The sequence below is a fragment of the Varanus komodoensis genome, unplaced genomic scaffold (genome assembly GCF_004798865.1).
Source record: "Varanus komodoensis strain SLA01 unplaced genomic scaffold, ASM479886v1 scaffold77, whole genome shotgun sequence".
Classification (NCBI taxonomy): domain Eukaryota; kingdom Metazoa; phylum Chordata; class Lepidosauria; order Squamata; family Varanidae; genus Varanus; species Varanus komodoensis.
In genome coordinates, this window is record NW_025336442.1 from 2812026 (window position 1) to 2825362 (window position 13337).

Consider the following 13337-nt stretch of genomic DNA (forward strand, 5'->3'; position numbering starts at 1 on the left):
TAATTTTTAAATCATGAGGAAAAAGTAAAGATATGTGAGTGAGCGGCATGGGATGACACACGAGGATCCAAAGCCCTTCTACTTCCAGGGCCCCCAGCCTCAGAAAACCGGGTTGGCCAAAAGGCCCCCATTCTGCCGCCCCCATGTTCAGGCCCATCCTGCTGAGGCGCTGCCAGCAAAATCCCCCCCCTCCTTACCACACCAATCAGGTCCCCGCGGCCGTACTCTCCCGCCAGATGCTTTTTGCCATCATCCATCCTGATGACGGAGCGGAGCCGCCCGTTCAGCACAATGTAGGTGCAGTCCGAACTGTCCCCCTGCCTGCAGAGAACAGCCCCAGGGCAAGCTGGTTAGAATGAGGAAGGACACCCCTCCACATGCCATGAACATGAGTACGGAACTGCGTGGCTTCCCTCCTGGGGCTGCTTCTGGAAGATTCAGGTCGGGCCAGGTCATCTTTTTCCTTGGCCCACCATCACCAGCCAGCGCGACTCCTTGGTGGTTGGCGAAAGCTCATGGTGCTGACCTCCAAGGACTGTAACTACTTTAGGGATGTGTGCCTCTTTCCCCCTTTCTTTCTTTGGCACAGGAATATGCAAACTCCCTGCTCGTACGCAACTTGCACATCAAGGGAAAGACAAAGCTAGAACACACCACCTTTCTATCCACAAGCAGCTTTTTATTGATATTTAGGTCGCAATTTATGCACCCAAAAAATCCACAAAACAAAAACCACACGTGCATAAAGTTAGAAAAGTCAAGTCACTAGAAAAAGCTAACAGCCAGTGCGTGTGTCTCTTTCCTGCAGGTGCTCGATCCAGAGGTGTTTTGTTTGGGGAGCACTCAAGGCACACAGGCCCTCACTTCATAAGCCAAGGTGGCCCTGCCAAAAGCGGGAGGGGCAGGACGTGGCTCTACAGGTGTTTGGGATTTCAATTCCCAAGGGCCCACCCCAGTCTCAAGTGAGTGAGGGGCAACATGCAGGTTGCCTGAGGGGAGGGTTATACTGTGAGGGCTGCACCCCCATGCGTCACGTGCTGCTTGATCGACGGATTCCCAGCTGAGACCTTTGAGATTCCCACCTTTGGCAAGAGCATGGTAGGAAATTAGGCACACACAGTGTTCCCAAAAGAATTTCTGAGAATTTGGCAGCTCAGATGCCTCTGGCAGCCAGGCCAATGCAGCCCCCACTCCACCACCAAGGGAAACTCTACATCGCACCCCCCTCTGCCCACACAGACTCCCTGACAGATCAAGTCCCCTCCCAGAGACATCGAGTCCAGGAAGCAGAGCTGCAGTGACCCAGGGCCCACCCCGTGCACAGCCTCACCTGTAAACGGCACGCCCCGCTTCCACCTCCATCCAGTCCAGAGCGAAATCGATTTGCCTGACGAAGGACGACATGCGCTTGACCACCGTGTGAGCCACTCCCAGAACCACCGTTGGCTGCTCCCGCATGATCCTGAAAGGCAAAGCGAAGCATCAGGAGGGTGGGGGAAGCCCCTCAGGCCCACCAAGGGGCCAACTCTGACTCCCCACCCTTCCTCATGCCCCAGCCACGGATCACTTGGAGAATTCCCGGCTTTGGGGCCTCTAAACTTTAGGGAGGGGGGCATGGCTACACGTACGCAGTAATGCCCCATTTGTATCAGCAGACAGCCCAAGGGCTCAGTCCAAAGCTATCTGGCGAAGGCCTTGGCAAGATCTTCCTCCCTTCCCATTCACCTTTTTATGACATCCAGTAGCCAAAGCTCCCGAAAAAGTAAGACCCTAACATATGACATGGTAGAAACATAATCTAAAGCCTTTAAGCTGCAAAAGAGGCAGTTTTAAAGGGCAACAGACAGTTAATGGCAAAGTAAGTCCAGTAATGCAGGTTCCCCAGTTCCCTAAAACTCCTACTCCAAAATGCAGAGCAAGATGCAAAACATGGCTATGGCTGCTGCTGCTTGCCTGGTGGCCCTTTTTCCACAGCAGAGTATGCTGAGCCACACATGTAAGAACCACGACTACAAAAGTGCACTGACCCTTTTTAAAAGGAACAGAGCTACCTTTTCTTTCCTTCTTTCCTTCCCTTTTTTACTCTGCTTGTCCACATGTAAGGGCCTTTGAGGCAGCTTAGGGAATAATAAATTGCTGAAATACAAGATCAGCTTTTTTGATTAACAAAAGGAGTATACAAACAAAGCAAAACAAGAAGTCAGTCAGCCTAAGCCTTCAAATACTTGTGCTTGTTTCTATTTTCATTGCATTACAAACTATTTAAATTAACAGAAAAAGTGGAAGCGTTTGCACTTAAAGGACCGCAAAAACGTGCTCTGTACTCAAGTGTGCACACTGGAAAAGAGGGCCACAAGATTGCCAGAGCTCTAGAAGCAGCAGCTACCACTGCTGACTGCCGGGGTTCAAAACGTGCCTCAAGGAAGATGGGCCTCCAGGTGTATTGGACTGCAACTCCCCTAGACCCCAGCTAGCCAACAAGTTCAATGGGTGCCCAGCTAGGGCAAGGCAGCCCTAAAGTCTCCCTGGAACTAGCAAGCTGAACCCCAGAGGCAGTGCCAAGCAGGGCCGGAGCCCTGAATCTCCGGCAGGCCCTCTATCCCACCACTCGGCCTCCCGGGTCTCCAGAGAGTGCCTTGCCTGAGGGTTCTCCAAAACCTGGAGCTGGCCCTAGCCAGCAGGGCAGCTCCTGGGGAAGGAACGATCTGGGCCTTCCCCCCACCCCACCCCACCCCTTTTGCAGGGAGCTGCTTTGCTACCAGTCACACACCACAGGGCTCCCCACTGCCTCCCCGCCACCCCACGTTCTACCTCCCACCCTCAGAGATGGCTTAATTAGATGCTGCCTGAAAACCAAACCAAGCCTCCCTGTTCTAAGCCATGCCCCAGGTACCCGGCAGCTGCGGGTTCTCAGAAACTGTAATTACCTGGCATCTGCTCCATACTTAAAACCCACGAGGAGTGCATGCCAGCCTCAGTGAGCCTGTTGGGCTGGGCAAGGCACCCCTGCCACGCTGCTGACTTTGCTGGCCCTACAGCTGGGCTGGAAGCAGTGGCTGCCCTTGCTCCATGGGCCGCTTCCCCATGCACCCCCGTTCAGCAGTGACCCTCTGTGGCATCCACTCAATGGCAGAGAGGCAGAAACTGGCAAAGCGGCTCGCCCAAGTTCTCGAGGCAAAGGGAAAGGCATCCTAGGATTTAGCTAGACAACAGGGGAGCCTCGTTTCCTCCCAACTGGCTGGACAACAAGGAAGCCCAGCGTGCTTCTGACTGGCTAGGCAACACTGAAACTCAGCACAACCCTCTCCAGAGTTATGCCGCCTTCTGCATTCATTCCGTTCATATATAGAAACAGGCCCAGAGAATGAAGCTCAGCAGCCTGAGAATCGGGGGGTTTTTAAAGCAAGGCTACATCCCGCTAAACCAAGACAACGGTTTTTAACTATAACAACAAAACCCGGTGGCATCTCAGAAGTGCTGGGGGACACATATGACAAAGCACGAATCCAAGCAGTTAGGACGACACTGCCCTGCATGAATGCCATGGCCCCCAAAGGGCTGGCAGAATGACAAAACAGATATGCAGCTATGGCTCATTGGCACTGCAGGGAGAGGGAAAACAACGAATGATGCAAGAAGCTTAGCCTGTTTCCCGCATTCAAGGGCTTGTTCAGAGATACCAGAGATGCACAAATATGCCGCCACCCTGGAGAGCTCCTCTGTCATCGTACGTCCTCCCACCAGCACCGTTCCAGCCACTTCTGCATCGCGAGGGGGCAGGGAGGATGCAAGGAAATCAGTGCTCTCTCATCCTATCTGAGATTCCTTTCTGCTAAAGTTGTGTTTTTGGGTTGGTTTGTGTTTGAATAGGGACAGACGCGCAAGGAAGGACCTCGCCTTCCTCACAAAGCTGCTGTTGTCATCAGGACGAAAAGAGAGGGTGTGTTGCAAAGGGCTTCAGTTTCTGTTTCCATATTATGCAGATTGGTGAAAAGTCTCCAAATATTATCTAACTGAGCCTTCGGGAACATGATGGATTAAAAGCTGAACGTGAGTATGGGAGTAAAGGATGTGCAGCGGGGAGAGTATCAACAGCAGCCCCTTTGTCACTGCTGCTTCAACAGAACAGGGGTGTGTGAGTGCAGGCCCTGAGGCAAGAGCCAACACTCCCAGGCTTCTCCAGACGGCCTTCCCTCCATCTACCAGGTACGTCCTTTGTGCCAGTATTCTGGCCTTGCTCCTTCGGCTGACCCTCTTTTTGCTCCATTGCTGCCCACCAGAAGAACGCGGGGCCATGAACATTCTCTGAAACGGAGTGAGGCCCACAGGCTGAAGGACGCCCTGCAGCCCAGCCACAGAAGCAAGGCACCCCAGGAGGCCTTCAGAAAAGGAATGGGAGGAGGAGAGACTCACTCATAGAAATGGGACTTGGAGATGGCCAGGAAGGTGCAGTCCCGATTGGCTTTGATGGTGAAGATGAGGGGCTCCCCGGTGAGGGCCGCCAGCTGACCCACCATCTCTCCAGGGTGGGTGATGAACAGGCAGGTCTCCTCCTCCGAGTCGATCTTCCGCTGATAGACATGCAACATCCCCGAGATCACAAACCGGATGTTGACGTCCTGCAAGGAGGGAGACAGAGCCCAGTGGAAGCGCCGAGTTCTCTGTTGCAGGGGTGCTGAACCTCCACCAGGTCAGCCCCATCGCGCCCACCGGGATTTCCCAGAGGGCCCCACTCCTTCCCGCCACCCTGCCCACCAAGCGCTTGTGCTCTCCCGACTTGTGGGTGTTTTGTCCCCCCATTCTAAAATGTTGGCATTCTTCTCCTAGGCTTGGTGCCAGGCAGTAAGAGGTTTAAGCTAAACTACGCTCATATATGTGGGGTTTTGGTCCTGCCCCTTCTAGGCTCCACCCACCCCTGGAATGCAGCCCCTGAAAGCATCTCTGAAATTGAATTTGGGCCAAAAGCGGAAAGAGCTTCAGCATCCCACATGCCGGCTCTCTTTGGCCAGCCAGAGCACGCAACGCCGGGCCTGATGAAATGCACAGAGCGGCTTCATGGGGCTGAAACAGTGAGAGAGGAGAAGCAGCTCCAGTCTAAGCAAGGGAGGAGAAGGCCAAGCTTCTGATAGCCCCCCTCATTCCCCCCCCAGAAGGCAGTGCTGCTCACCTGGTCACCTTGCCGCGACACCACCGTCCCAGCAGTAACCTGATGCAACGTCACCTTCCCGTTCAGAAGACAGGGGTCCTAAGCAGAGCAAGGAAAGAGCGGTGCACGTTCGTCTCCCATGCAAGGCTCCAGCTCGGTGCTGGATGCTGACAGCTCCTCCGAAAACAGCTTGCAGGCCAGTAAGCCCCTGGGTCCCAGCCCGGCTGCTTCCCGTGCCAGGTGCAATTCGGGCAAAAATGATTCAGATACACGAGTGTAAAGGGCAAAGGGTGCAGCCAGGGGAAGGGGGGCACTGGTTTTTCTGGGGAGCCCTCGATGGAGGGCCTGGGACCCCAGGCAGGGCAGAATTCGCCCACAGGCCCCCCGTTTAGCGGCAGGGGCTTCAGAGTTACGGTGCTCAGGCCTACAAGAGGGCACCCCGGACACCCACAGCCTGCCGCCCTTCAGGTCCCCAATCCTTGTGTAACGAAAAGGGCACAGATGCACATCAAAGGGATGCCGTCGGCAGCCTTGCTGGGGAAACCTGCTTTGCAAGAGCCCCCCAGACCGTTTGTTTACTGTTAAGGGTTGGGGGAATCAAAGGGAGACGTGCGTGCAACCCAAAAGAATGCAAAGGCACCGAGAGGATCCAAACTGGCCTGGAAGGCAGGCTGGGGCAGGGAGGCGGGGAAGCCGGAGGGGAGGCCGAACCGGGTGGGGCTTGGCAGAAGCCCCACAGACATCCCGCAGGGCTCCTTTCCTGGGCCGACCCATGGCACACAGAAGTGGGGCACATCTCCATTGCCTGCACCAGCTGGGGGATGATGGGGGCTGCAGTCCAATACATCTGGGGTGGGTAGGTCAGGGAAGGAGGTCTTATGCCTTAACCCTGCTCCCCCCCACACACACACACACTGACTCGCTTCCGATTACAACAGCCCACACTCAAGAGGCAAGTCTGGTTTGAGCATGGGCTGTTACTGAATTGTGGGTTATGAAGCTATCTGAACCCAGATGTGCCAGCAAGTCATGGTTTGTTAAGCACAAACAGCCAACTGGGTTGTTCACCATGGCTTATTATCTGCACTGGGTCCAGACAGGATGAGAGCGCCCACACTTCAGCAACCACCCATGGTTCAACCCTCGCGTATGGCCTATGTGGTCCGAAACTGACCCGCTTCGACAGAACTCTCAGGACTTTTGGTGGCACAGGCAGCGAAGGCCAGATTTAAAGAACGAAAACATTATCCAGGGGCAGCGGGCAGCCTGCTTTCCAGTATGGTACGAAAAAAGAACTCCTCGAGCCAGGGCTCTTTTGCCAGGCATGGGGGCAGGGGGGGCTGACAGCCAACCGCCGGAGGGCAGCTCCAGCTCCGCCTGGCTGCTCACTCACATCCAGTTTCATCAAGGTTAAAAGGTCCTTTTTGGCAGCTTCCAGGATGGCGTCCACCTGCTTGTTGGTACTGGACTCCTGCGTGGAGAGGTTGTTCTGGGTGTAATGGAAGACGGCTAAAGGCGTCTCTGTCACCGTCACCGTCTTCTTCAGGATGGACTTTGAAGAGGAAGGGAAGGCGGAGGGTTATTTTTCACTAGGCACTGAGCTTTTTCCCTGTGCTGCCTTCACACCTGCCCAGTGAGATTTTCAGACATACCGTGCAGACAGAGTTAAGAATGCAGCAGGTACCACCTCGGTCTCCCGAATGCTCAGGACTCTGGCTGGCAACCAGATACAGCCACGGGACGCTCACCCTGGGAGAAGCAGGCTAGGTCCACCCCTTTACCCCCCGTGTGCAGCAGGCATGAGCAGCTAGCGCCCCTCCAGATGTTTGAGCCTACAATTCCCAGCAGCCCTAGCCAGGGCTGCAGAAAGTGAGGACTGATGGGAGCTGTAGGCCTAAAGATTTGGGAGGGCCACCCCTGCTCCACGCGCAAGTCTCTCCAGCCTGGTCCCTCAGTCTCCGCAAGCCTAAGTGGCACGCTGAAGTGCTCTTGGAGTCCACAAAGCATCTTTGGGGGGCCAGATCCAGTCTCCGGGGTGCCAGTTGCTGCAAACCGCCAACTGTGCTTGGGAGATTGAACAAAAGGCTTGTGCTAGAAAAATTCTGGAAAGCTCATCAAAGGGACAGACGCAAACCTTCCCTCCACCAAGAAGGGCCGCACGTCTGAGACCGGAATGGCAGCAACTGAATTAACTTGTTCATGCAGTCTGTGTCCCTGTGGAGTCAACCGGCGCCTATTTTTTCACAAAGCTTTGCTGGGGCCGTTTAGCGGCTGGCGCTCAACAGCCGGTGCCAAATTCCAGGGTGCATGCGGAGTGTTTTACGGTTACTGCTTTCCTAGTGCAGTTACCCACCCCGAGAGCTCAGGATGGGGTAAATCAACATTTCAAGTCAATATGGAAGCGGAGGAGCCTGCCCCGCACAGAAGGGCCCCACTGCTCAGCAAAGGATGGTTGGAACAAGTCCTTCAGGCTGCGAGGAAACGCTCACAGATGTGAGGTCACACCGGGAGTTGCGACAGTGTAGCCACTAAGGCCTTATTCGGACATCACAACCAAACCAGGGGTGACCAGAGGCCAACTGGAAAGGATACAGCACGGGAATCTAAGCCAGGCCAGCTCAGCTATGCTCCGAGCAGGGCCCCAGCTGAGGCCCCAGGAGCCACTTCGAAGGGCATTCGGCATCCCCACTGGGCAGCGAAGCAGCATGGGGGGGGGAACAGTCTCTACCTTTGCCCCGCTGTGACTGGAGATACCAGAAGGGATTCTGTCCGCCAAGAAAGAGCCAAGCCTGCACCCCCAAATAGGAAAACCTTCCTCCTAGGACCAAACCCTGACTCAGCCAAGACCCCCAAAGCCGAGGCCTGGCAAGCGGAAGCCACGAAATTCCTGATCCACCTCTCACCACGGGGCATTAGCCACTTTGAGCGAGCCTCTCTCTCTCTGCCCCCGCACCCACCCCCCCGCTTCACGCCCAGCTCTGAATTATTGTGATAATAAGCAGACCTTCCTTTGGGAGTCCTGCCGGGGGACTGAAAGGACGCACATCCCACGCTCTGAGCTCAACAAGGCCCAGGCTGCACACGAAGCTGGCCAGGCTTTCACAAGCGCGTACTTCACCAGGCTGCTTGTGTTTGGGAGGAAAAGCTCCTCGGCCCAGAAGGTGCCCCCAGTGCAGGCCAGGTGCCCCGGGCTAGTTCTCTACTGAAGATCTGCCCTGCCCACCCCACCCCACCCCACCCCACCCCACCCCACCCCGACTAGTTGCCCCAGGAGATGCTTTCAATCCCCGGAGTAAAAGCACCTGGGCTACATGCTTGTGTAAACATGTGACTAACATCCAGCATCACCAGGACCTCAGTGGGAGGCGCTAATTGGGGCAGCGGGAGCCAGAAACCCAGCCCACTTCCCTTCCTGAGGAGGGGTCCAGCCAGCGCCCTCGCATTTCACATGTCTCCAACGCAACTGCGACAGCTGCTGCTTTAACCTGCTTTCGGTTTTATCTCCAAATTTAGTAGCTTGGACTGTATTTCCCTGTATCTCATGTGACACATTAGCTTTTTTGTCGACTGCTTGCAGCTGGCTTTTGTGATAAAAACATAAAACCCTGGTTTTCAGGGAAATAAATGAAATAATGTGCACAAAGGGAGAACAAGAGTCAGCCATGGAGACATGACCTAGATTCGCAGCTGGATGCAAAAGGGACGTGGATTGCTCAGGGACGTGGTCCAGGCCTGGCCACCAAAGGCTGGCTGGAAAGGGGCTGAGAAGGCTGGTCGGCCGGGCATGAGCCTCCCTCACAGTTCCTTCTTCTGCAAACTTAGATGGAACTGAGGAGCAGCGTCCTTTACTGAGCTTCGCCAGCCGATAACCAGCAAGAAGTAGAGTGACAATTCCTTTGATATGTAGGAGTAGCGCCTGCCCATGCGAAGAGAGGAGCCACACAGGAACCTCCCCCTCCTTTCCGGAAAGGGCCTGACTCCACCCCCAGGCAGGAGAGGCAGATGGCCCCCGACTGGCCCACTCTCCGGGCTGACGGCTCCTGATGGGGTCCCGGGGCTCCCCCGAACCCCTCCCTCCTGCTCAAGGGCGGTTCGCTTCCTGTGCTCTGTCCAACCTCTTGCGGGGGGCCCTGACTGTCAGAGACCACCACTCAGTGCCCTGCTGCTCTGCATCTGAAGCAGCTCTCTGGGGAGGCTGCAAGTGAGGGGCACCCCGGAAGCCTACCTTGCACGCGGCTGCACTGGGAAGCCCCTCAGAGGAAGATGATACGGAGGCACCTCTGGCTCGCTCACAGGCCATGCCTAAGTCCGGTTTTGCACCAGCCGGGGACCCTGCAAAGAGGGGGCAGAGCGAGGCTTGTTCCAGGGCTTGCCCGGCTGGGCTTCTCCAGACACCCTCACAGCGAGGTGCAGGCAGCTGTTTTCTGGCCAGGGCTGCGTTCCTTCATGGGCAGCAGCCTGGGCCGGAGCCAGCAGTGGGCCAGGTGGCCCTTCTCTTTCTCTGCCACCCTTTCCCTCTTTCCCCACCACTCCCCACATCTAGTGGACTACCAGGGAAAGGAGAGACCAGTCCTGTTCGAGGCTGGAACAGATCACAGGGGCTCTATGAATTTAGGCCGCGAGCTGCAGGGAAGGACCGCCCCAGGCGGCCTGCCGCGGCTCTTCCTTCAAGGACAAAGCATCCAGGAAGCCCTTTTGAGGGCACGCAAGTGACAGGGACAGTTCCTCCACAGAAATATTCTCCCTGCAGCAGCAGGACGGAGGATGGAGTCAAAGAGCGCCTCCGATCCAGGAGACCTCCCTGTACCTGTGCATGAGAACAGAGACATGAATGCGCGGCCCAAGGGTTTGGGGCACCTGCCCCGAAGGCAGGGCCTGGGCTGGGCAACAGCCCATCGTGGGCTGGCTTCCCCGCTTTCCTGCGGTGTTTTCCCCGCACATTCTAAAGGTCGGAAATACCTTTCCTAAGGCTTAGCGACTGGCAGGAAACATGAGCTGCTATTTCTGACGCCGTCCTCGCTTTTCCTGTTCAGCCCTGCCTACCTGGCACGTGGTCCCAGGAGCTCCTCCAGAGCAGAATCCAGCTCTCGGATTGAAGGCTGAGCGCCTCAACCAAAGCACTGGACGAATAGCGGGGAGCCTTGCCCAGTGGGGAGGCAACCCCTTGCTGTGGAGACCGTCCTCGAGAGCCATTTTTATGACGGTGGCCCTTACCGCTCTCCGAGATGGACGCCTGCCTCTCCGGCTTCTCCACCCGCTCCTCCTCAGACACATTGGACACCTGCCTCTTCACCGCTTTCCCGGCGTTTGCGCCTGACGTTACGCTTGCGACGGACACCAGTGGGATGGCCTGGTTCTCCTGGCGGGGCAGAAGGCACAAGGCGGCCGTGGGCAGGGACAGGCCGAGCGTGGGCCACAAGCCACAGGTCCCCCACGTGCTGCCTCTCAAAGCCACCCTGGAACCCCAGCACAGAAACCGTGCTTTGCAGGCACGCCGTGGTCAGGAGACTGGCCTCGCCAGCCCAGCTGGCAGTTCCAGGCAGGCAGCAAACCCTCCCGCCAGGCCCCACTTACAGAACTGAAGAGCTCGGTGGTCAGTCCGAGGTAGTTGTGCAGGGCCAGAAAGGTCACTCTTTGCAGCCTCACCATGATGATCTGAAGGGGAAAGAGCCACGGAGGGAGGAGATCAGTGCCACCAGGGCTGGAGAGGGAGGGTGGGGAAGCGGCACACCCAGGAGGCAGGGCTTCCGCCTGGCGACCTGAACAAGAGCTGCATGAGGCCAGGGTGGGCTGCACCCCAGGAAGGGGGACCGTCTGCCCAGTCTTGCCCACCTGGCGCAAGGGGCAGCCCTGCCCCCATGGCAGCACAGTGGGCCTCACCTGCACCACCCTCACAAGTGTCTCGGGGTACTTCTGGAAGATGTCCTGAAAGGCACTGGCCGGGAGCCGGAGGATGGTGGAGGGAACTGCGGCTCGGGCGGAAACCGTCTTGTATGGGGCCGGATGGCCCTGTGGAACAGAACGGAGAATGTGCATGCCTACAGTGCCCGGAACGTGTGCCGTTCGCACGCTGCGGCGGTCCTCTTGTGGTGTCCCCGATCTCTTTCCTCTGGAGCTGCTTTGTCCCAGGCAGGACTTCCACGCAGGCCAAGCAACGTCCTTCTTGGGCCAGAGCTACATCTTAAGGAAGGCGGTGCCTGGGGCACGCAGGAGAGGGGCCGTGGCTCGAGGCACACGCCGCTGCCTTGCACAGCAAAGGCCCCCAGCTTGAATCCTGGCACCCCCTGGCCGGGCTAGAAAAATTCCTGCCTGAAACCCGGGAGAGCCACTGCCTGTCAGCATCAACAATGCCTAGCTAGTTGGACCAAGGAGGAGGCAGCTTCCAATGGTAACATAATGTAAGAAGAGCCCTACTGGATTGGACCAGGGTCCACCATGCCCACCTTCCGTTCACACAGGGGCCAAAAGTGGCTGCTCAACCAACAGGAAGGCCACAGCACTCCCTAGCCCACGTTCCCAAGGTGTCCACAGGCACACTGCCTCTGAAGCTGTGGCAGCATCTAGCCATCACGGCTACTAGCCTGAGGAGGTAGCCTGGAAGAGGTAGCCTTCTCCTCCAGGAATTTCTCCAAAGCTCCTTTAAAGCTGCTGGCTTGCATATATTCCTAAATTCCCACACCCGTATTATTATTCATCAGCTCCTCAAGCAGGTGCCACTCAGGGGAGCGGCACATGCAGTTCGCCCTTCGACTGGACCCACCAAGTGCTCTGTAAGCTCATGCATCGTTAGCATAAGGGAGGAAGGAGCACCTGACTCCTCCCAAGCACCCTGCATCAAGGCAGAACGGTGTGCCAGCAATCCCAGAAGCACGCCCCAATCCTCAAGGCACAGCCCCAGCCCCCCAGAAGGGAGCTGGACCACAGGATTAATTGGACTCTCCCCACCACAGTAAGGCGTGTGCCTGCCCTTCAATCTAGGGCTTCCTGAGAAAGGTACGCATCTCTAGATATTAGCAGTCTGTTGCGACATGCTGATATCAAGAAAGGAAGAAAGACCCACCGACGCCATGCCAATGCACATGGAAGTTCCCTTAGCCTGATCGCCTGGAACAGATTTCAAGGCTCACCCAAGGTGACCGGAGTGCTGGCTCTTTAAGCCTGGAGAGGAAATCTCATTATCTTTACCCTTGAGCTGGCTCTCCTGCCACAACAGGAACCTGGTTTCAGTTCACAAGTTCCTGATTATTATGGCAGTCAGGAAAAGGGAAGAGAAGTCCTCGCAGGTTTCTTTCGGCATTTTGTACTTGCCACCTGCCCTGCTCCTCAATCTCCACTGAGCAGCTGTGCAGGGAATGTAAGTTTTCCAGTCTCAACTCATAGCTGCCTCTCAGCGTTTGCCCAGCCCCCTTCCACTTGCAAAAAAAAATCTGCTCTTGCAGAAACACATTCTCTCCACAGCCAGGAAAACATGAAAGTCATCTGCCAGTTTCATGACTCTGGCTGTGATCCCAGCTGGCTGATCAAGTCATAATTCAGGGGATAAAAAAAATAAATTGACTAAGTAATAAGCGTGGCCCAAGGCGGGAACCTGGAGGCTCAGTGTTAAGGCACCAGCAGCTGACAAGGGAAAAAGGAAAAAAGACGCTCCTGCGTGTAGTGGAAGATAATGGAGCTAAACATAGCTTGAAGAAAGTCACTCCCCTGTGGCGAGTTGCGAACCGCCTCTGGGCGAACAAGCGAAGAAAACATTGTAAAGTGGAGGACAGCCCGTGCATCTCCCCGCTTCCAAACTTCCATATTTAGAGACACAAAGCCTTCAAAAGCGAACCCATCCTCTGCTCCCCCATGAAACCCAACCCCTCCCCCACAGGGGCTGCAGCACCAGCTCGGTCCATCCCGCCCGCAGGCAGCCAGCAGGCGGCACAGGGACGTACCGTGATGACGTCCAGGATGCTGAGCAGGCTGTGCACACTGTCTCCGGCGAGGACCTCCTTCACCACCACCTCAGTGCCATCCTGGGGAACACACACACAAGCCAAAGGAGAGGGAGCTCACGGCCTGCCCTCCCCAGCCGTCCCAGGCCTGGCGCTGAGGATTGCGGGAGATGTAGCAAAAAGCATCTGGAAGGAACCAGGACTGGGGAAGGGAGAGCTGCCCGATTACAGGTGACAATCCCGGCAAAGACGGGATC

The 13337-nt window shown here is 56.4% G+C and overlaps 1 protein-coding gene across 1 annotated transcript in view; it reads right to left on the reverse strand.

Moving 5' to 3' along the window:
* The window catches only part of PNPLA7 (patatin like phospholipase domain containing 7), a 67392-nt gene that overhangs the window by 45254 nt on the left and 8801 nt on the right, over window positions 1-13337 (reverse strand). The window contains exons 7-16 of the mRNA XM_044453036.1: window positions 13081-13161; window positions 11027-11155; window positions 10721-10801; window positions 10361-10505; window positions 9372-9478; window positions 6540-6698; window positions 5168-5245; window positions 4414-4619; window positions 1331-1462; window positions 198-321 (exon numbers count right to left, since the gene is read on the reverse strand). Of these exons, the coding sequence (XP_044308971.1) occupies window positions 198-321; window positions 1331-1462; window positions 4414-4619; window positions 5168-5245; window positions 6540-6698; window positions 9372-9478; window positions 10361-10505; window positions 10721-10801; window positions 11027-11155; window positions 13081-13161 (1242 nt within the window). The remainder of the gene's footprint in view (window positions 1-197; window positions 322-1330; window positions 1463-4413; window positions 4620-5167; window positions 5246-6539; window positions 6699-9371; window positions 9479-10360; window positions 10506-10720; window positions 10802-11026; window positions 11156-13080; window positions 13162-13337) is intronic.